The following is a 25,004-nucleotide window of genomic DNA, read 5'->3' as shown; positions in this document are numbered from 1 at the left end:
ATTATGCCCTCACTCTCATGTCTGAACTACACCAGTAGTGTTCTTTACAGTGGAACAACAAGTGACACGCCAGGATCGATAGCAAATCAACTAAAAAGTGCCCTAATCTGAAACACTGCAGACACGGGAAACCATGGTGGAAGCATAGTCCCCACAGAAATCACTTTGAATAGCTGTGCTTGGTTCCCTCCTATGCAAAATGGGAACAATAATTTCTCTTTTAGCAAACCCTGGTTTGGATTTATAAGATCATAATCATCACCTTCTCTCAGGTAACAGACAGCAATCTCATGTTCATTCAATATTCAAATAGCCTGGAAGAGGGCATTTTGTGGTTATTTCTTTTAATTTGCACAATGATCACTAAGCCTCATTGAGATAATTATCCTGTTTCTCAGACAAAGACACTGAAATACAAAGAGTTTTGATTATCAGGCCCAGCACACAGCTTATAAGGAGCAAAGTCATAATTCAACCTGGGAAGCTGGACTCAGTCATGGCTCTGCAGGAGGACTTACTGGAGGGTCATGAAAATCAGGCTAAGCATGTGAGAGTCACTTGGTATTCACAGTTACTTATCACAGGTTCTACAGGTGAAAAGCATGGGATTTTGAACATTGGAAGTAAATATGATAGGGATGTATATTACCTTTGTGGTACAGAGCAGAGACAGGAAACTGCTGTGAGGGCTTTGGCATTAGTGGTCATGGTCTCCTCCTACATTAACTATGAGAGGAACTTCTCATGTCAGAATTCTCACTCCCCTCATTTAGTGTCAGGAGAAACAATTAATAATGGTTAAAAAAGAAAAGAAAAGAAAAAGAATGGTAATTGTAATTGATTCAGATTTTTTTGTTTTCAGTTGATCATATCTATTTAAATTACTATCCTTTTTAATATTCCTTTCAAGCTTCCTCTACCCTTTCCCAATTTACTAGAAAAAAATAAAATATGTATATAATATATATATATATATATATATATATATATATATATATATATGTATATGGCACAAAATATATAGGCACCTCATACATAAGATAAGCACTTTTATTTTTTTATTTTTTTATTTTTTTAATTTATTTATTATTATTTTCTTTATTTACATTTCAAATGCTATCCCGGAAGTTCCCTATACCCCACCCCTGCCCCTACTCCCCTATCCACCCACTCCCACTACTTGGCCCTGGCCTTCCCCTGTGCTGGGTCATATAAAGTTTACAAGACCAAGGGGCCTCTCTTCCCAATGATGGCTGATTAGGCCATCTTCCGCTACATATGCAGGTAGAGACATGAGCTCAGGGGGTACTGGTTAGTTCATATTGTTGTTCCACCTATAGGGTTGCAGCCCCCTACAAATCCTTGGGTCCTTTCTCTAGCTCCTCCACTGGGGGCCCTGTGTTCCATCCAATAGCTGACTGTGAGCATCCACTTCTGTGTTTGCCAGGCACTGGCATAGCCTCACAAGTGGCCGCTAAAGATAAGCACTTTTATTGCATCCTTTAAAATGGTCTGTCTATTTATGAGATGCAAAATACTTCTGAGTACATCTAACTTCCCCTTCCTTCCCCTCACTCCTCTTGGCAAATATCCATCAGTGTTTCTGTTGCTCTTATTCCGACTGTCTACAGCACTGTGTTCTCTTTCTGAGTAAAGATCTATTATGTTGAGCCTGTTGGTGGCATGTCTCAGTTTCTGCCAATGGTCACAAGTAGCAGGTTAGCTTCCAAGTATATCACTTGACTCATCTAAGCGGATAACAGGCACAAAAATTGCTAAAATTTAAGTAAATATACTTGTCCCATGTTGTGTAGTAAACTAAAACCAAATGGAATATAGGCATGTTTTGTTTTATTGTACTTTCTTTTATTACATCTCACAGACACTGCATTATTTAGAAATGTAAATTTTGGGCAACTCTGAATGTAGCAAATTTGTGTCAGTGTAAGCACACTGTTCTCACAACAAGGAGAGGTGATTTACTCTGGAACTGAATATGAGTGATCATGTCCCAGAAACATAGATTTAGATGTTCCAATATTCAGTGCCTTTATAGCAACAGAACAAACCAAGATACTTTTTCAGATACATGAGTTCTGCTTCCATGATGAGACCCTGTGACTAAGGCAACTCTTATAAAGGAAAACATTTAATTGGAGCTGACTTAAAGGTTCAGGTGTTTAGTCCATTATAATCATGGTAGGAAGCATGGCAGCAGACAGGCCAACATGGTGCAAGGGACAGAGCCAGCAATTTTACAGCTTGATCTATAAGTAGCAAGGAGAGACCGTGTTATACATTGGGCAGAGCTTGAGCATAGGAGACCCCAAAGACTACCACAACAGTGATACAGTTCCTCCTACAAGGCCATTCCTACTCCAACAAGGACAAACCTCCTAATCGTGTCACTCCCCATGGGCCAAGTATTCAAACACATGAGTCTATAGGGACCATGCCTATTGAAACTTCCATACACTGGTAGAAATATTAGCTGGTGGACTATATAGCAAAGCAAGGGAGTCTCGCTGTAACTATCAGATGCCATCTGACTGTACTCTTAGCCCTTTTGGTTGTAAACCAGGTTTCTGTTCCTATATTCTATTAGATTTATCTGATGGTTGTAAAGGTCATGAACAGAGGAAGGTAATAAATAGCTATAAAGGTCTAGTACTACAGACACCCAAGATAATTTAGCTGTAGACTTGGAACATTCCAAATTCTTCACATCTTTGAAATTTTCAACAGCTAGGCAGCTTTGCAAAGGGCTCAGTGGAATGAGTTTTTTTCACCTTTTTAGGAACTTTTTTCACATTTGTGAGTTCCACTATCCTAATGACAGAATCTCCCAGTCCTTTTCTTATGCTGTGTTTTGCTAATTGTCAAAACATATGAATCTTTTCTCTTTCTCTTTTTTTCTTTACATTTACTGTATCGGTTGTGGCAATCCTTGGCCTATTGCCTTTGGTGGAACTGCTGTAACTGATTGAAATCACCACAAACTCAAACATGCTCCCCAAAGGTTACTTGTTCTGATTGTTACTTCCTCCATATCTCCCTCTTTTTGGGCTTCCTTAGGCTATGAGCCTCAATCTCGCTGAAATGGGGCCAATCAAGGTTCACATGTGTCTTGCTTTTCATTAGAATTAGAAATGATAGGGCTTAGAAAAGAAGGGCTGAGAGGAGCTTAGGTAGGTTACCTGCTAAGCTCGGTGAAGCAAACCATTATCAAGTTGTCAGTCCAGAGGAAAAGCACCTGGACACATTGAAAGTGCTGCTTCATGATCAGAGCTATGTAAACAAGCCAGGCTAGGGACTGATGCAAGGAAACATGCAGTGCTCTGGCAGGGCTGATGCAAAGAAGCATGCAGTGCTCTGGCAGGTCAAACAGTCTACAGCATCAAACATTCATTAGGTCAAGGACTAAAGCAGAAGAGTTTAACTCTCTACAACTTTACACTGGTTACTAATGTGTAAGAAACAAAAATAAAATGAAGAAGGAGGAGAAGGAAGAGGACGAGGAGGAAGAGGAGGAGGACGAGGAGGATGAAGAGGAGGAGGAGGAAGAGGAGGAGGAGGAGGAGGAGGAGGAAAAAAGAAAGCAGTTGATTCATGAGGTTTAAGGTAGGAAATTGTCCCTATGACAAAAATCATATTTCAGTGTGAAACAAGTGCTAACATAAGAACTCCAGCAGGCTTTCCCAGGAATTTTCAAAGATGACTGATTAAATAGCAGTGAATAGACTGAAGAGTAGACTTTCAAAGTAGACCACTCAGGGTTACACGGCGTAAAAAGAGTAGGAAGGACTTTCATAGCTAGAGAGGTTAATTCAACACCTGGCTTCAATGCTTCAAAGGTCAGATTAACACACTTGTTAGCAATAAAGCAATGTCTCCCCACCTGTGGATCTCGACCCCTATAGGGCAGATGGATCCTTCCACAGGGGTTGCCTAAAACCATCCTACATATCAAATATTTTCATTACAATTTACAACAGTAACATTTCAATTATGAAATAGCAACAAAAATAATTTTATGGTTGGGGTGTCACCACACATGAGAAATGTATTAAAGGGCCTCTGCATTAGGAAGTTTAAACTACTAGACTGGAGGATTGATGTACCTGGTGACTTCACACAGAAGCCAAGGATCATGTAACATCTGGGATTCCTAGGGACATTATGAATTTTAAATTGACAATCCTTGTGTTCTATAAATGTATTAAGAAACGTTGAGTGAGACAGCACATGCACTTAGGCAGTAGTTTATTGAAGTTTTTAACTTCAAAGGAAAAAGATATTCCTTTGAAAAGTTTATGACTCACAGGACTGAACCATCAACAAAAGACTATGCAGGAGTTGGACCTATACCACACAGACATTTGGAGCAGATGTACAACTTTGTCTTCCTGTGAGAACCTGAACAATCGGAGTAAGGGCTGTCTCCCGACTCTGTTCCCTGCCATTGGATTCCCTTCCCCTAAGTGGACAGCCTGGTTGGACCTCAGTTGGAGAGGATTTGCTTAGTCCCCTAGAACTAGATGTCCCAGGGTGGGGTGGTACCTGGGGGAGGGAGGAGCTTCCCTGTCTCTGAGGAGAAGAGGGAGTAATGGGGATGGGGGAGGGATTTGCAAGAGCAGGTCTATGAAGAGAAGAGGGAGGGCTATGATCAAGATATGATGTGAATACAAAAATAATTATGGAAAAAATATTATAGTGAACTTTTGGTTCACTATAAACCCACTTACACATCCATTCTATAGGCTGTGGGAAAATGCAAATATGGTACTTAAGTATCATTTTAATGCTTCAGCTGCTATACTATGACCTCTATGATGTGCACAATCAATTGAAAGTCTGATAAGGACTCACTGTGGAGATGTGACTTCCTCCACAGGATGAGTTGCTTCACATAGATAAGTTTATCAGGTAGGATTTGTTGCTGAAAAAGCACTGAAGAATGTTGACATGGCAACTAAAGATGTAAGGAACCACCATTGTAAACTTAGTTGATAAAGGGGTGACTAAGTTTGCACTGATGCTTGGATTGATGTTAATTTTGAAAAATAATTCTACTGTGAATGACATTCTGTCAAACAGCATCGCATTCTCCCCAAAAAACCTTTTATAAAAGAAAAGTCAATCGTTGTGCCAAACCTTCCTGCTGTAGTCTGGATATCAGTTTGGCAGTTTCTCAGAAAATTGGACGTAGTACTACTGGGAGATCCAGCAATATCTTTCCTGGGCATATACCCAGAAGATCTTCCAACTTGTAATAAGGACACATGCTCCACTATGTTCATAGCAGCCTTATTTATAATAGTCAGAAGCTGGAAAGAACCCAGATGCCCCTCAACAGAAGAATAGATACAGAAAATGTGGTACATTTACACAATGGAGTACTACTCAGCTATTAAAAACAATAAATTTATGAAATTCTTAGGCAAATGGATGGATCTAGAGGATATCATCCTGAGTGAGGTAACCCAATCACAAAAGAACCACATAATATGCATTCACTGAGAAGTGGATATTAGCCCAGAAACTTAGAATACCCAAGATATAATTTGTAAAACACATGAAACTGAAGAAGAAGGAAGACCAAAGTGTGGACACTTCATTCCTTCTTAGAATGGGGGACAAAATAGCCATGGAAAGAGTTGCAGAGACAAAGTTCAGAGCAGAGCCTGAAGGAACAGCCATCCAGAGACTGCCCCACTTGGGGATCCACCCCATAAACAACCACCAAACCCAAACTCTATTGCAGATGCCAAGAAGAGCTTCCTGACAGGTACCTGATATAGCTGTCTCCTGTGAGGCTCTGCCAGTGCCTGGCAAATACAGAAGTGGATGCTCACAGTCATCCATTGGATGGAGCACAAGGTCCCCAATGAAGGAGCCAGAGAAAGTACCCAGGGAGCTGAAGGGGACTGAAGCCCCATAGAAGGAACATCAATATGAACTAACCAGTACCGCCAGAGCTCCTTGGAACTACATCACCAATCAAAGAAAACACATGGGGAGAGACTCATGTCTCTAGCTGCATATGTAGCAGAGAATGGCCTAGTTGGTCATCAATGGGAGGAGAGGCCCTTGGTCCTGTGTAGGTTCTATGCCCCAGTATAGTGGAATGCCAGGACTAGGAATGGGAGTGAGTAGGTTGGGGAGCAGGGGGAGGTGGGAGGGGATAGGGGATTTTCAGAGGGGAAACTAGGAAAGGGTATAACATTTGAAATGTAAATAAAGAAAATATCTTTAAAAAGGAAAGAAATTGACTTAGCCACCCAAATTCTGCAACTACTATAATGATCAGTTAGAAACCATCAACATTAAGATAAGGAAGACCTTGCATTATGAAGGTTTCTATGGAGGCTAGTGATTATTAGTGTGTTTTAGCAAAAAGGCATCTTAATTAAGGTATAGATATTGTTTACAAGCATAATACATTACATTCTTAGTGAATTGCAAAGTATTATAAACATAAATTTCATGTGTACTGGGACAGGAAAAAAAAAAGTCCTGCACTCTGTATGTTGACATTTCCTTTATTGAAAAAATTGATAATTGAACTTGTATCAGCTTCAAGACATGTTTACAGTCTTTTACATTAACTCAGGTCCTCCTTTATCTATAAACCAAAGGTATCTACAGTCATTCATTTTGCAACTAGTATTCTTGGTTGTATCTTCTCCTTTGAAAATCTATATTCAAAAATTACTTTTTCTAGATATCTAATATCCTAATTTTATTATTATTTCTTGGTTAATCGTAGTTAAGTCGTGTGGTCTTAACTGACAGGTAATGTTAACATTGAACATCCCCATCCTCTAAGTATAAAAATCCTTAGAGATTCTACTTCAAGGTGAAGTCCGGTGTTTTGTATTGCTTAGCCCTTGCTGCATGAGTAATTTATGCAACATCACTTACCCTTACCTCCCAAGGAAAACAACAACAAAAATAATCCTGTGACTAAACCAAACCCTTCTCTCACGATGTCTGTGGATCCTGAATTTGTATAGTTTATCTCAGTGTCTGCGGCTCAGCATCATGTGTGAAGTTGTAATCAGTATGACAAGAAAGGACTCCAGTCTAATTTCATGAGTCAGCTTGGGATAGACTCCGTATTAGGGGCCACATATATAATGCCTTTAGGCCTGAGGATACTATGTTTTTGCTGGCTGTTGTCCAGCGGTTTCCCTTCACTCTTGGAGTGTGAGTATCTATCTCTAGTGAGCTATCCTATACCATGGATCAGGGTTCCTTCAAAGGAACACAATGGAGAAAACAAATAAACACTGAAACTTTACAATTTAATCTTCAAATTGACTTTATGTTGTTTGGATTTATTTTAATCATCATAGCTAATCCCCTACCCAAGGAGAGAGAATTAAACAAGAGTGTAAATGATAGAAGGTTTAGCTTAGTAAGTACAATTTAAAGGCTGACTGCTACACTGGTACAATTGTAGGCTTGTTAGGTGTTTTATCAACATCGACTGAGAAAAGGGGTTTCCAATCAAAGACATGATCTGCTGTCATTTCAATGTACGCTTACATGTAAATGATGTACGTATGTATTTTCATTTCTGTTACTATGATTAAAAGCACTTTGACAAAAACCACTACAGGGTGATTAGACTTATTTTATTTTAGTTCACAATGTCAGATTATTGTACAGCCTTGTAAGGAAGTTATAACAGCAGGATCTTAAGAATCTGGTCACTTGACATCAACAGGAGCGATGATTGGGGAAAATATATATATATATATATATATATATATATATATATATATATATATATTTTCATCTTGCTATGCTCCAGTGAATTTCTCTACTCTTACACAGTTTCAGATCCCTGACTTAGCAAGTGTCCCCTCACAGTAAGTTAGGTCATCCAACATAAATTATTTAAGATAATCCCCTAAAAGAAATGCCCATAAGCTGACCTGATCAAGTCAGTACCTCACTGAGACTTTTATTCCCAGTTGATCTGGGTCCTGCCAAGCTACCAACTATGATTAACTCTCACAATGTGATTTTTAGCTACTAAAAATATGTATCAGCTAGGAAGTTTCTGGAGAGGAGAGATGGAATAACATTTGAAACGTAATTAAACAAAATATCCAATAGAAGAAACAAAAAAAATATATGTATCAGAACTTCTGTGTCTCCTGGGGAACAAGTTAATTCTTAACAGATCAAAGGAATTTCTAAAGTTCTAAAGAATCAGAATCTTATTGAAGTCACTAAATATGATAAAAATTTGTTAAATAAAAGTAATGTGTGAGCTAGAAGCATCACACTGTCCCAGAAAATTATAGTAAATACAGAATACATTTATTAATATGTCCTTTGAATTTGATGAGAATTAGACAAGGTTCTGCCTCTGGAAAGCTCATTTCACCATGAAGGAAAAAAGAGGAATACAAGAAGAATTCATGAATGAAGTTATTCTTCTTTGATTCTAATAACCACCAGGGTGAGGAAGAAATGATAGAAGAAAGAGGTATGGGTATACAGAGAGCCTGATTTATGAAGGGAGGTAGATGGATGCTATAAATGCACAGGAAAGAAATGTTTATAAAAAGATGTGCGTGTAATGCCTTGACAATGAAATTATTCGCAAATAAGGGAACTAGTACCAGGTCTAATGAAGTGAGAAAAAAACAGTTATGTAAGAACTTGTCTTCGGGTGCATCTGAAAGCAGGAATAGCAGGCAACGTGCAAGTCTCATCTTCTCTCTAAAATAAATATGAAGTCAATGCTACAAGAATGGGTAGTCTTAGTAGTAGAAAGTAAGTTGGAATAAGATAGGCAGAGAGGTTGGAGTGAGGACCAAAGTCCTTCAGGCTAAGAAAGAGAAGCTCACTTTCACTCTAACTACTTCCGTGAACAGTACTGAATCAGGCTCCTGATTTTCATCCTTTCTCTGGCCCACTATAAAATTTATCCCTTAAAACTTGTAACATAAAAGGCTCAGGACATATTAACCTTCGTGTAGCCAACCTGAACTGTGGTGGGCAATTTGTCCTTGAGTAATGATGAGTGCAACCCATTGTAAACTTAACATGGTATTAAGGATTTAAAACAACAGCAACAGCAGCAACAACAACAACAACAAAAATTTTATTTTGTAACTCAACTCTGTAGTTCTTGAATGTGAACTTTGTAGATAATATTGTGTTACAGTTCCAAAAAGGTTGGCCATGCGCTCAAGAACAGTCCTAATAATATCTGACACTCTTCAAATCAAGTTCTGTGGAGCATCCCAGCCTCTGACCTTCTTCCTTATGAACTGTGCTTCATGAGGGCAAAAGAAATGACTCTTTCCATGATGCAGTGAACTGATGCAGAATAAATATTAACTTAGGCACTCAATAAATATTCATTTACAAATAAATATTTTTTAAAAAAAAATTATGTGATAGAATTGGTCCCTTTTCTCTTTCTTAATTATCTGGGCAATTTTTATTTTTCTTCAAAAAACAGCTGAAGGACAACTTTGTGTTGTAGGCTCTCTCAACTCCCTTTGTTTTCAAAGCTCCTGCTGCAAATATCTGCATTTGTCACACTGAAGCTTGTTCCATTGCTGTCTCCCTGAGAACAATAACCCTGATGTATTTATGAGATTCTTCAGAACAGCAAGTGCTTAATAGGTTTAAAAGATGACCTAAAGTAGCTGCATTAGCTTTTGCTTGTATCAAAAGAATAACAAGAGAACTAAAAGTTTATGGAGTGCAGACAGCAAATAGAAGGAACTTCATGAAAACTTCTTATGTTTGTTATATAAAGAGAAAATATTAAATTGTTGTTCCCAAACTAATTTGTATCCAGTGCTTTGATAGGTGAAGCAAAATAAGTGGAAAACTGTCAATTGTTCCTTAATAATTAGTTCAAGAGTAGCAACTTAATAAAAGTACCCCAGAGTATTGTCAATGCCAACTTACATAAAACATCCTTAAATAAAAATAAGGCATATTGATAACCCATATGCATAAGAAAATGAAACTATGTATGAAATACTGCGGTTCAGATATGCCCTCTTATGATGATCTAACTTAATACAGAAATAACATTTATTGATCTGGACTTAACATCTTAACATTTTTTTATGAAAATATCTTGAATTATTCTTTCTCATGAACTGTATTCATATTTTTGGACTATGTGATACGTTGCATTTCAAAAAATTTTAAATAGTGCTATAAATGTCTTTAGTAAAAGGTGACTTTTTTTTTTTTTTTTTTTTTTTTGCATGATTTTGAGAGCCTGACTTGTTTCCAGTTTTGGTCAAAGACTGTATTTCTTTTCTTTGGATTTAAGAGTACCAAAGTTTTGGCTTTTACTTGAGCATATTCTTCAAGCAAGAAATGCCACCCCCCCCCCAACACACACACATGGACTTGGCATTCCTAGTGTGATCCCACACTCAGAGTTTTGCTACATTATTTAGAAGAGTCATAGCAGATACATATTTAATATAAAAATTCTGTGGGAAAAGGGCCTATGATCATAAGCACATTGGATGCATGTAAGAAAACTACTATTTTCAAGATTCTTCTCTGGCTGGAAAGATACTCAGAAGTTAAGAGGACTAAGATCCTGTTCATAGCAGCCCCACTAAGTGAGCCAGAACTGACTCCAGTGCCAAGGGGTCCAGTGCCTTCATGGGCAGCTTCATGAACTTGGTGCACATACAATCAGGCAAAATATAAATAAATAGTTAAAAATTACTTTCATACTGATAATTCTCAAAGTTAACTTCCATGACAATTGCAATTTCTAGATTGTTTAGGAAATACAAAAGGAGGATACTAAGTATTCTTCATTTGAATGTTAGATATCAACAACTATATGTAGTAGCTGATATATGATAAGATTAAGTCAATGACTTCAATGAGGATTTGTTTATATTTAATAACTGTTTATATTTAATAACTGATAGCATCAATGATAAAATAATGGTGATATTCATCCAGTAAACTGCCTTCTTAAATGATAAATATTTGGCAGAGAGGCGTGAATAGATACCTAGACTCTTCAGCTTGTACACTTTCTCCTGAAAGACTGCTCTGTATTCTCACATCTTAGCTTCTTCTGAGTCCCGTATCTGCTAACCTTTGCTTTCTGTTCGCCTCTAATGTGACTTATGATTGCTATGATTTATTACTTCCTATGGTCAAATATTAGAAACAATTATCACAGGCATTCTGATAAAACACTGTGAATAACCTCACACACATTTAGTTTTTTAGTACTTGCTTTAGAATCACAATATCTGAAATTATTTTCTTCCTATGTAATTAAAAACTGATAAAGTATATATTAATTATACAAAATAAAGGAGTCTGTTATGACATTTTATACATGTATACAATGTGCACTGCTAATATTCACATATCTACTACACTCTGATGGGAAGCTCTTAGACTGTGCTTAGTAGAAGCCATTATATTTAAATCAATTTAATTATGTGAGTGAAAGTAGATAATGCTATTTCATCAATGGATGTAATGGTAAAAACAAAACACCAAAGCAAAATAAAACAATAGCAAAAATGTTTTTACATTTCACCTAATATAACAAACAGGTAAACTCACTTTATTGAAAGTAGACTTAATATTGATGCTTTTTTACCCATAGGTCTTTGATTCATTTATCTAATTCATCAGAACTAATTGCATGAGGTAGGTGCCTAGCCCTGTTTAGAGTTTTATAGGAGACTACAGAGAATTGTTGTCAATGTTTCCTATAAATCAAATGGTTTTTCATGGATGTAACATAATAACTTACTAAACAAGAGAAAGTATATTCAACAAAATGTATAACAGGCCTATACTGTGGGTGAACAATAAAGAAACACTAAGACAACAATATTAACACAAAACGTTCTTTGTGATGATGGAAAGAACAGCACACTTTGATAGAAGTCAGTAGAAGAGAGCAGAAAGCAAAGGCAGGCGGATTTGAGACTCAGAAGAAGCTAAGGTGCTAGAATACAGAACAGACTTTTAGGAGAAAGAATTGAAGCTGAAGAGCCAAAAGATGCAAATACGGGACCTGAAGTATCCTACAAGCAGAAAGCTTGAGTAGGTGCCGCCATCGCAAATTTTGCTGGATAAATTCAGTTGGATATCAGAAGCATTGTGATAATGGGAGAAATTGAACTGACTTTTTGGGTTAAGATATTGTTGCAATTACATGTTGAAAAAGAGAATCAATGCAACCATTTCTATTCAAGCAGAAAATAATGACTTTCTAATTCCTCACTTTGTATGTGTACATAAAACAAATGGTACTAACAATTATCTATCAATACACATAGATCTTGCCTAAAGTCAGATAATTTGGGGGCATTATTATCTTTTCATAGAATGTGAAACTTCAATTAATGAGACTATGTTACTGATTATAATAAAAATGCTATTTACATGCAACTAACATCCAGACCTTAGAATAAACCGAATTACAAATTAATTCATGAAAATGTCTCAATTTCAAGTAGCTATGGTAAAGGTGGATGTACATTTTAGCATGTATCATTAAATCATATTCTAAAATGACTAATACATTTTATAGATAAATAATCAGGAAACAATTGTGTGAGACAAAGTGTGATCACTACGTAATAGTGATGGTGAATAATGTTTATGAAAATTAGGCTTTATAAAATACTTTAAATTAAGTAATAGTAAATTTGAAGGATGGATATTACAAAAGTGTGAGCCCAAATGTTAGTCATTATTTACAATATAAAACAACTAAGGTCATTTAGCCTCTGACTACTGGGAGCCAAGCAAGAGAAATCAATGGTTTTCTTAGCTAACTCCAGCTTTTATCATAGAACTACATAACATTATAAGTTCCTTGGAGATGGCTAAACTCATACATTCTGTCATCTGGTGCCTACTCAAGCATAATCCATCTCTCTGGGGATTTAAAACTACTTGTAAAGGGTATTAACACAATCCATCATATGTACATTAGAATTTTTACCATGCAGACTTAACAATGTGCTGAATCAGTGCTGTTGACTCTAATTTCTCCAAAGGAGGTTTATTCTGTACCATGAGTTCTAATTTTGTTGATCAAGATGATCTGGAATAGAGTTAAATAGTTTTTGATAGCAGATTCTGTTTTAGGGACTAAAATGAGAAATGCTAGGGGGCAAGTTTACAAGTCATTTGTTTATTCATGAGCTTTTGTTATCATCTCAGAATAAGAGGCTAAGAAAAAATTCATGTTATTTGGAGATAATAAAATGATTGTTAGCACCCACATACTAAAGTGTTTAAATTTTATCACAGGTGGAGGCTGTGTTTCAAAAATATGATAGGATTTTTTCTTATAAAATAAATATTTCACTTTTAAAATATAAGCTGGTTACAATTTAGTACAACTCATCTTGTTTATTCTAAATCTCATTTTACTCTGTGAGATTATTTAGCTCTGTATTCTTCAGATATAAGCAATCTTTCATATAAAATATCTTTTAATGTCATAAAATAGGTAACTAGTGTGAATTTAATCTACATGTTAACATTTTTCTTAATTAAGAAATTATAAACATGGTTACAAGATATATTCACTAACAAGTAGCTACTAAACTCTGAGACAATGCCATATAATAATAACATTGTAAATCGGGGTTTGTGTGTGTGTGTGTGTGTGTGTGTGTGTGTGTGATACAAATCACCTAAAATAAATGACTCAGAAGAGGAAATAGTTATTTTGGCTCCTGTTACAAATTTTCAGTCTAGTGTCAGTTGACATCATTCTTGAAGTCCTACAGTAAAGTATTAAGGTGACAGAGGGGCAGGCTGGAGGAAATCTACTCATCTCATGGTAGCCAGGATTCACAGAGAGATGGAGGTGAAGGGGCTGGGACGAGATGCATCTTTCTGAAGCAGCCCAGAGTGACTCACTCCTTCCATGCCAACTCCATCTCTTAGTCTCTTTCTTCATCCTCCAATCATTACATCAAATACGAATCTATTCACATATTAAGTCAAAATTCTCATGATCAATTCACTTCCCAAAATGCGTAGTTCTGAAAATTTCACTGAAAAACCAAGGATTTGTCACAAAATCTATTGTGAGGCATTTCAGATCCAATATGCAACATTTATTAATAAAAATAATTATGTATTTCACTAAAGTGAGTTATAATCTCAAACAAATTTTGACAGATATATAACCTTCACTACTTATTAGTCATAATTATAGTCATCATATGTAAAACAAAGTATCATTCTTAATCTTAAGCCAATCCATTTACCCATATGGTAACAAGATCAGTATAATTTTAAGATTTATCAAAATACTACATCCTGATTCCATATTAAAAAATGTACTAAAAGATATTTATAAAAATCTATAGGATTGCTTTATAATGCAGTCAAAATGATAAAGAATATGATGATAGAGAGGGAGAGAAAGTAAAAGGGAGGGTGGGAGAGTGAGAAGGACACGGGAAGAGGCTACAGGGAAGTGTATCTGTTGAAAAGGGTTCACTAACTTTAAATACATTTACAACTTTTATTAATATTCACAAAATATGAATTTTAGGAAACAAAAAAAAGATGAGTGTTGGAACAGTATATGACAGCAAAGGAGAAGCTAAACAGAAATGGGAAGAACAGGGAAGCTGTTAAGGAATGTGGCATGTAGAATATAATGTCTGGGTAATGGGTGGTGTTTCTAGAGATAAAAGAAGAACATTTCATACCACAGATATTAAATACTGTGGGAGAAGATATTTGTGTGTAGAAATTTGTAAGTATCCACTACAATTAAAGAGAAGATACAGAAAAACTTGAAATAGAGTGTGAAAAAGTAAGAAACATAGCACAATAAAAATCCATGTAGTTTAATGAATAAATACAGATACATTATCTTCATCTATATACCTAAAGGAATAAACATTAAAACGAAAGTATTCTCATCTATTAGCAATAAAAAGTATTCTTATGACATGATCTTTGTCCAACATAATAACAAAATATAATATTTCAATGCAATAGATTTTTTAAATTATCTCTTAAAATATTGATAGCATCCTCATTTAGGACATAATATTTAGGGTTTGCGTTCAAATCCTGCCTTTGTTCTTTTTTCATTACATTACATAGGGAAAATTGTTTAACTCCTATAACATTCTCATTTGTAAAGTGGAATATTTATAGTAAGTACTTTATAGAGCTGTTGAGTAGAGCCTAAGATGCATTATATTCTATCAAAACTATTATCATCATTGCTTTTTATTTTCTGTGTACAAGACAAAAATTTAAAAGATGTATTAAATGATGAAAAAAAGATATCTCTATTTATGTTCAATACTTCTTTCAGAAGGAAAATGAGATTTAGATGAAAAAAATGTGATTTTTTTTTTTTTAAGAAAGATACTAAATGATGGTACAAGTCAAAATGAAGGTCAGATAGTGTGTGGACTGGTTAGTGTGGGAGTAAATGCTGCATTGGCTCTCTAAAGCTATTGTAACAAATAGCAAATGACAACAAATTGGGCTTGAGGTGGGATAGGTGCATTCTCTTCTAGTTCTGGGAAACAGAATACAGAATAAATATTAAAATATTGAGGTGCTACAATTAAGATAACAGTATACTTCTGATGGATTTTGAGAAAAATCTATTCTTTTTCTTCTTCTGCCTTGCATTCTATGTAAATCCCTCCTCTATCCTTAAAAGCAGAAAACATCCTTCACAAAGCCTATCTTCCTCCCTGAATCAGAATGCCTTTTGCCATTGGTTCATATAATAAGTGTGTCTGCATTTAGAACCCATTGAGATAATATAGACCAGCCTATCTACCTCAGAAACCTTAATCTCCACAACAAAGTCATTCTGGAAATATAAGGTATCATTTACAGGTTCTAGGAAATATAATGTGGTTATCTTTGGATCACAGCATGATAGTAAGATAACAAATTGGAGTAGAGCAAAAGACACTAGATTGTTCTGCAAGACTTAATTTTAGATGCTCATAAATGTTTGACCAAAGAGAAACAAACTTGAAGCAGACACAAACATAAAACATGGACTCCCATTGTTATTTCAGGTGTTTTAAATGTATATCTACGCTTGAAAGGGCAGACAACGATAGAGAATCCTCTATGGTCTTCGAGTGGGAACAAAGGACAGCGGTGGAATGAAGCTCATGTTAATATATATCCAATTACTTCATTTCAGGTAAGAAAAAACTTTTCTCATAGATCGATGTGTAATGAATGCTGCATTAAATGCACATCTTAAAGAAACAATAAGTAAAATATTAATACTAGAATTCTGCATAAGACAAATAAAAGTATCCTCATTTTGAATAGCTATTTTATGAAGACAAATGCATCTGTATCAGCATCCATCATATAGAATAATAATCTATCAGAAGATGAGTTGTTGCCTAACATAGTGACACATGCTTTCAATCCTGGAATTTGGGAAGTAGAGGTATACTTATCTCTGAGTTTGAGGCTATCCTGGTCTACAAAGCATACTCTAGGAAGTCTAGAACTACACAGAGAAAACCTATCTCAGGGAAAAAACAAAACAAAACAAAACAAAACAAAAAACCCTCAAGGTATTTGCATAGAAAACTATTTCTATAGAATCATTTGCATGTATTTTATTTTCTATAGCTAATAATAGAGATTTTTCACTAAAATGGGCATTAGTACTCTAATTTGTTGGATAATTTTAGATGGCATTTGAAACATGTTTTGTACTTCAGTCATCTATTATTTTAATCAAAGTTAGGATGTTTAAACAAATTACTTTTCTTTCTATAAATTGAAGTTAGACTTCAGTTCAAAACCAAAAAGGCATTTATAAAGATATCAAAAAATTAATGACTTAAGATTTTTAGTTGAAATGGAAAATTTTAATAATCCTTATAAAAGGTGGTATATCTATAAGCTATTTCAATAAAGTTAGAAGCATGGATTTAGTGATTTAAATAACTATACCTGACATATGTATATGAATGTATATGTGTGCATAACTGTGCTTTCATTAACTGCCAGCCAACATACACCAAACTATATTTATTTGTTTAAAATAATAAAAAATTTTAAAATCTAATCACATGTAATATAGTCTATAGCTTTATCCTTATTTGAAAGTACTCATATCCACTTAGTGATATCATAAATGTGTCTCATGGATTACTTTTAAGGGTACAGATAATCAGACTGATTTAATTATGCAACATTTTTCATTGCATAATTGCATGACTGTTTGAAAGATTGTCTTCTAAAGCTAACCAAGTTAATAAAATGAACATTTTTTTTTTGCAAGATTAGAGGATAAGAAATTAAGTAAGGCCACAAGGAATCATATGACTATGAAAGTACAGAAACGTTTTACATCTATGAAGGATAATACAGTGGTAAAAACTGAAATACCTTAACTTAGGAAGGCAGAACTTGAAGTACAAGTAATATTAAAGTGTAAGAGAGTGTGTGTGTGTATGTGTGTGTGAAAGAAAGGAGAGAGAAGAAAGAAAAGAAAAGAGAAAATTGACAAACTCAAATCACACAACCAGTACATTGCTAGTAGAATGTCCTTTTTTAATATAGTTTATAAAATTCTCTTACAGGAAAAATCTAACCAAACAAAATGAATAAATTTCTTTGTAATCTGTAGAAGGTAATTGACGAGCTTAGGTTTTAGTGAAGTCAAAGATATAGGAGTTATATTTTATAGGGGATATAGTATCCACTATTGAAATTTTTTTTTTCAATGTTCAGTTTCCTTTACCCTCATCTGCATGGAAGGCTGGGTACAGGCAGCTTGGCGACAACAAGACATGTTCTCTCGAAGATCTTGTTTTGAATGAAGTCTTTGCCTTTATCCTCCAAGGTCTTCTTCCAGGAAAAGAACTCTCTAACCAGAGTCTGAATATCCTCACTACCAGGATCCAGTTTCCATCATGTAGATGGCTCTTAATCCACCAGCCAGTCTGGACTCCGCAGAGAGGAGGGCATTTGGTCTTAGAATGTCCAGATGCCAGAAACAGAGATCCTGTTGTTGGTTCCAAAGAGGGTGACACTAGAAAGGAATTCTTCCTACCACAGGGACCAGTCATCCTTTTACCAAAATGCTTTCAAATATGGCAATGACACACAGAGAGTGTGTGTCCTCGTTGGTGTAATTATGCTTGAACTCATCCAGCCAAAGGCATTATTGGGCAGGTGAGCTGAGGGACCCTTGGCCTTGAGTTCAGCTGCCAGTGCTTTCTCATGTTAATCCATCTCCCTCTTAGGAGCTGAGGTAGCTGCCTTTTTTGTCCTCTTTCCACTCACCCTCAGGCTTCTCTTTCTCATCCTGTGAATCCTTTTCTTTCCTTGGTGTGTCCTTTTTAGACAGGCATAAGGCAAACTTCTCAACATCAAACTAGGCAATCTTTTTCACACAGCTTCAGCCCTGAAATGGGTCTGATTAACGCAGGTGAGGAACCAGTCTTTGGTACTAGGGAAGGCCTGGGGAAAGAAGGCTCTAAGATGTATTTATAGAACCACAGCAGAGTGCTGACCACTGTGATATCAGCCATTGTCACTGACTTGAAAATTATTGAAAATTCCTAGTCTTCAAGAGAGAGCCCAACAGCCTTACCTCCCTTGTACTTTGGCATTTTCAGTGGCCTGTTTTGTTATGCATGATGTCCATGGTGGGAACACTCAGCTGCTGTCAGAGAAATTACAGCACTGTCAGCATAGCTCATCCAGACCCCGCCTGAGCTCCTGCCTCTTGAGTCCATCCTGGAAGCTCCTTGTGGCTTACATACTGGGGAATATCATTACTCTCAAACACACAGAATCTGCTGTCACCCTCAAATGCCGGAACCCTCCTAGCAGAAAGTTTTCTTTGAAATTCCAGGGTTCAGTTGGCTTGACCAACATGGAAATGGGTTAGTGCAGAGAGCATAGGGGCCTGGGCCCCACTGTACTGAGCAGCTAAAGCCTGCCTGTTTTCAGGGTGTATGTACAGGGTCAAAGCTACCATGGTGTGATTCTACACAGAAGGGGCAAAACATTTACATGAGAATACTGGGAAATTAAGTAAAACACATTAAGTATTTAAAATTAATTGAATTGACTGCAGGAAATTTTTAAATTATAATAAGATTTACTGAAACACGCCTTCTCTTCTGTCAGTTTTTCACATTAAGGGAAGTATGCATGTTGCTTATTTGATAATGTTTTTGCAAGAAAACATAGTTCACTATGCTAGAGCCAGTAAGGAAATTCTAGAAAGCAGTTGCCCCCTGGAACATAAGGTGGGTAAATGGGAGACAGAGCAACAGGTCTGGGGTTTCCATAGTCAAGTCCCATTTCTTCTAAGTTGGCCAATCTCAGTCCACTGGACTGATTTCTCACATCTGTTCATTAAAAGAAGGAATGTAAGAATCTATTGTTATCAGAAATAAAGGGTTCATTTAAATTTTAAAAAGAAACAGGTCCACTGCTGACGAAAATGTGTTTCTGTAGCTGCAGGTATTTGCATAAGATACACAGCATATGAACAATACAAAGATATTCAGGAATGTTAAAATTAATCAAACTTTATTCATAGTTGTTTATGTAAGTAAGCCTTAGAGAAATTCTCTCTGCTGTCCTCAGCTCTGTTTGTTCTGATATAGGAACCAAAGCTGGTTGGTTTAATTGGTTCTCAATGTACTTTCCATTCCTTATGCTTCTTGGACTTTTCCATAGATTTATTGCACTGGGAAGTCCCTACTTGCGTCTGCTATCTGTGTTGATTAGCCTGAAGGACTTCATTTGACATTTCTTGAAGTGTAGGTCTGTTGAGGATGGATTCTTTTCACCTTCTGTGCTTTAAAAAATTGATTTGTTCACCCTCATCTTTCCAAAAAAAAAAAAAAAAAAAAATCATTTCCTCTTGGCATAGCTCAGTAGTTTTTCTTTTAGAACTTTCAAGTGTCCTTCTCCTGTCTCTCCGTTGTTTCCAAGTGTGGTTCTCTGACTGCACACACACTTCTTCTTCTGTCTATTATGCAATCTTCCTTCTCGGCATTAAGATTTTTCTCCTTATTGATGGTTTGAAGAACTTAGATTCAGATATGCTTTCATATGCTCATATGTGTTCTCCTCTTTCTGTGTACTTGGTGATTTCCTGAACTTCCTGGGCTTGTGGGTCCTTTGTGGTATAAAAATTGGAGGTAGCTACTTTCTTCCTATTTCTTCGTTCCCCCATTTTATCCTTTGAGAGTTCTGAAAATTTCAAAATTTTGATTTTGGTTTTAATTAGCTTATACTTTACCTTTTTATCTACTGATCATTTGTGTGGGAATGTCTACTCTGAATTTCCTCTCCTTCAGTGAAATTTTCATCTTAGCAACTAACTGCACAGTACAGCTCTATAAATTCAATGTTACTCTTTATACAAACTATTTTATTTCTCTTGCTAATGACTTAAGCAGATAAAACCAAACCATAATTAACTGTTTGGGGTCACTATCTGCTCATACACATTTATATCAGTCTTGGTTGGTTGTAATAGATCGATTCTTCATCCCTTTATGAATCATTATTTAGTTTTCATTTGAAAATCTAGTAATTTGGGTAGAAGACATGAATTTTTACTTAATAGATGCTAGGTATCTGTAAAACTTTGTAAGTTGTGTGAAACCTTTACAATGATGTGTTTGAGTTAGTGAGAAACAGTCTATATATTTTAAGGAGGTAATATTTATTAAAGAAAGCCACATTTTCTCACCTTTTTCCTTTCCTCTTTCTCTCCTCCCCACCTCCCCACTAGACCTCTTTCTCTCTCTCCTGCTGTCTCCTTTGCTTCCTCTCTAGTATTGCTTTTGTGCTTGTTCACATTTACCATAATGTTTCTTCCTATTGTGCTTTAAAGAAACCTAAAATACTAAGCACAAAGCTGTATGCTTAAAAATTACATCACCAAATATGTTATTAACCTTATCAGCATAACTTGATGAACAAATGTATCAAATCTAGACATGGTTAAGCGAAGCAAAACTTTATGGCATGCTTTAAGGGCCATTCACTTATAATATTTTTTTAAACTGCCACTGTCTACGTGGGTTCTCAATTTAGTCTCTTCAGAGTCAAATTTTCTTTCAGGTTTCAAACTGGTTCTGTTTACAATGACCTGAAAACTCTATTCAGGGCAAACATAGGATGACTTGATTTCTATTTCTCATGGATATCTGTTGGTTTTTATTATCATCATCATCTTTACACCATGGTAGGATGCTCTGTGCCCTAAACCCCATTGTTTAGCTTATGTTATCCCGTAATTTGTTTTTTCAAATGGGGAAAAATTATCTGACTTCAATTAGTTTGTTTCAGTTGGATGCCACAAAAAAACAAAAAGAAAAGATTTTAGATCAGTGCAATTTTATCTAAATTACCAGTAAGAAATCATGATGAGGAGATTTTTTTTAGTTATGAAATTTCTGTTTTTAAATTTTCTAGATCTGTTAACTGTTTATTTCATCTTATAATCTCATAGATCTTAACTGTGCAAGAAAACTCATGTCCTGGCATAATATTCCCTTTTAATTTGTTTTATTTTCTGTATTGATACTTAGAATTATTTCAAGTTAAGAATTTTTAACTCTAAAATAATTTATACATTAGCAAGATTTTTAAAATACTTAGTTATGGCATGCCTACCAAAAAGCATGTAACATTAATATATACTAGTATATTGTCATATGAATTAAGGTGTAAGCAATGATAATGTCATTCGAAACTAGATATATAACATCTGAAAATATTTTTTAGTCAAGTAGAAAGCATGATATTCACTTTTCTTTTGCAACAGTAAACTGGGTGTGAGTGATTTGAATTCCTCTTTCACTAAGATTTATGTAGTTTTATTAATTGAACTTTTAAGTATGTTTATATAAAACTTATCTAAATTTTTACATTTCCCAGGACTATTGAGCATTGTCAATGAATTTTCTTGGTTAAAATAATATTATATTGTGGCTCAAAATAAAAGTTTTATTATATTGAAATTTCTTTGTGGGCATTTTATAGAATTAATTTAGCATCATCAATGTTTGTAAGAATAATAGATTTTAGCCGGGCGGTGGTGGCGCACGCCTTTAGTCCCAGCACTTGGGAGGCAGAGGCAGGTGGATTTCTAAGTTCGAGGCCAGCCTGGTCTACAGAGTTAGTTCCAGGACAGCCAGGGCTACATAGAGAAACCCTGTTTCGAAACAAACAAACAAACAAACAAACAAACAAAAGAATAATAGATTAGATTTTGCTAGATGTTAAAGGATAAGAGCAAAAGTTACCAAAATACAAAGTCAATATACTATTAACTATGTAAAAATCTTCTATAATTTATATACTATGTAACAAGGAAAATATCTAACTTTTCTTGTTAATACTATACTTTGTTCATAATATAGCCTAACTTTCCCCCAGGAATCATCTATAAAAAGACATTATAAAACAATACTATTTGAAGTTCATTATTTTGCTAAAAGCAATTAAAGATCTTTTACACTCACATCCTTATTTAAATATTTGGAATATGTTTAAAAGAAATTTAAATATAAGTAGTTATTACTAACTAATGAGCATATTCTTCTCAACATCACTAGAGTCTAATAATAAAAATGACCTGGAAGTGATCTTGATCACAAAAGTCATAGTCTCATGCAGTTCGAAATCTGACATGGCAGATCAACTTCCAGGGCAATGTTACATATATCATGAGCTCACCATTTAAAATGTTTTAAAGGAATGCAGAGATAGCTCTTCAGTTATGACTGCATACTGCTCTTGGAGAAGACCCTAGTTGAATTCCTCTTACACATCAGGCAATTCATAACCACCTATAACTCCGCTCTAGGGGATTCAATGCTTCCAGTTTCCATGGGAACCTGCATACATATATGAGGCACTCATATACATATACATGTATATATAGTAAAATAAATATGCATATACATATATATATAGAAAAACATAAGATTCAATTATTCTTTCATAAATAACTCCCCTTTGTAGCTCACAATGCACTACATTTCTCTGTCTTTCACTGAAATTTAAATCTTAGGTTGTTATTTCAAATTAGAAGCCTTTGAGACTTGACATCTAGCAACTTGAACTGGAACCTTGTCAAGTTATACTCACAGTTAATATTGAATAGTTTCTCAAGGGAAGATTCTAAGACTACCCTCTCTAGTGGATTGTATCACTTCCCATATCTTGTTTAATGGCTGAGTATGGTTCAGCTAATTTGTTGAACCAATCAGATAAATATCATTATTAACTCTAAAAGCTATAAATAAATTTTTTAGAATCATGTTTTTCGTCAATGATATTTATAATCATTTCTCAAATTGCATTGTTAAACGTCAACATTTTTCTAACTGCTAACAGCCTGAAGTTATCTGCCTCTTGTCAGAAAGAAAATACTTGTGAACATTTGCAAACGCTTCCCTGAACAGTGAAGTCAATATCTGAAGATATTGTATTATTTGATCCTTTGACTATTTGGATTCATTAACTCTACACACAAATCTTCTCTGCTTAGTGAGGCATGACAACTGAACACGATGGTTTAATCTATCTGCCTCTATCGAGTCAGCTGCATATGATTAAAATAGCTCTGTTTGTCAGAAACTGTGAGTCTATTACTTGAAGCAAGTGTGTGTGCTTGGTGTAATTTTAAGGTAGAAACCCATATAGTTTGAAAATTCCATCTGAAGTTATTCACCAAGAGTTATTACTTTTCATTTAAAAATATTTATGTAGGGTGTTTTGACTGCATGTATGACTGTGCACCGAGTACATGCCTTCTGTCAGCAAGGCCAAAAGAAGGCCTCAGATCCTTTGGAAATGGGGAAATGGATAGTCGAGAGCTGCCATGTGGTTGTTGGGAATTGAACCCTGCTCATCTGCAAGAGCAGCAAGGGCTCTTAATCTTTAAGTCATCTCTACAGTCCTAACGTTAAATTTTTTTTTATGAAGTGTTTGTTACATCTTTATTTATTTGCATTCTGTGGAGACTATATTAAAACATTTAAATTTTAAAGTAAGCTTTTCCATCGAAGGAAATATTTTAAAGAATGCCAACCTGGTCGTGCAGGAACAATAAGTTTTCCATAATTTTATCCCTTAGGAAAACCAAACTCAACACCTTTTCCTTATATCCACATGCTATTAACTCCTTCGAATCCATTAAACCAAACCCACTGCAAAAGTGCACAGTAATAAACATTTTTAACACTATGTTGAAATAGTAGTCAGAATAATAATGAAACTTCACAAACGTGCTACAGAATTCAGTTTTTGAAACAGAGAATCTTCTCAAAGTGAATGTAATTTGCAGTGCATTCAAATCATCCACACTGGAAAACATAAAATTCAATGTTCCGTGACTTTCTCTTGATTTCATACTTGAAAGTTGCTACCAAAGACATATTTTTTATAAAAGTTTGAAATGCCAATTATGACATATTCTTTGGATAGAACACCGAAACATTTTTTTTGTAATCTCTATTTTACTACAGAATAAATCCATCCCCAAGACCTTGGTCTTAATGCCATCAATAAATCTACTATGACCTATGCATTTTAATTTGCAGTTAAAATTAAGTGCATAAACAGTATAGTGTAATAAATGGAGAAGCAAGCAGTTCAAATGTACTCTATATAGTCTCAATAGCAAACTATCACAGAAACTAAAACCAAGCAACTAGACATTGGACATGCCAAAGTAGTCAGGGAAAAGCCTACAAAGCATCAACCCTACAAAGACCTGACCTACAGGCAACTGAGAAAGCTGGAAGCAGGCAGAAGTGGTGGTCTTCTCTATGGAAGATCACACAAGTAGGTTGTCCAAAGCCAAATGGACCTGAAAAAGAAACATACAGCTAGCTAACATGCATACTAAGCAGTTTCTATATAGGAATATACATATGTGTATGTTGTGTGTGTGTGTGTGTGTGTGTGAGAGAGAGAGAGAGAGAGAGAGA

At 35.4% G+C, this 25,004-nt stretch overlaps 1 protein-coding gene and 1 pseudogene across 1 annotated transcript in view; one reads left to right on the top strand and one right to left on the bottom strand.

Moving 5' to 3' along the window:
- Mdga2 (MAM domain containing glycosylphosphatidylinositol anchor 2) overlaps positions 1–25,004 on the top strand; it is a 744,628-nt gene that overhangs the window by 714,021 nt on the left and 5,603 nt on the right. Inside the window, exon 15 of the mRNA XM_021202038.1 lies at positions 16,074–16,204. Coding sequence (XP_021057697.1) covers positions 16,074–16,204 — 131 coding nt within the window. The remainder of the gene's footprint in view (positions 1–16,073; positions 16,205–25,004) is intronic.
- On the bottom strand, positions 17,773–19,015 carry LOC110324602 (annotated as a pseudogene).

This window comes from Mus pahari, chromosome 7, assembly GCF_900095145.1.
Source record: "Mus pahari chromosome 7, PAHARI_EIJ_v1.1, whole genome shotgun sequence".
Lineage (NCBI taxonomy): Eukaryota > Metazoa > Chordata > Mammalia > Rodentia > Muridae > Mus > Mus pahari.
This window is presented reverse-complemented; position numbering and strand designations above follow the sequence as displayed.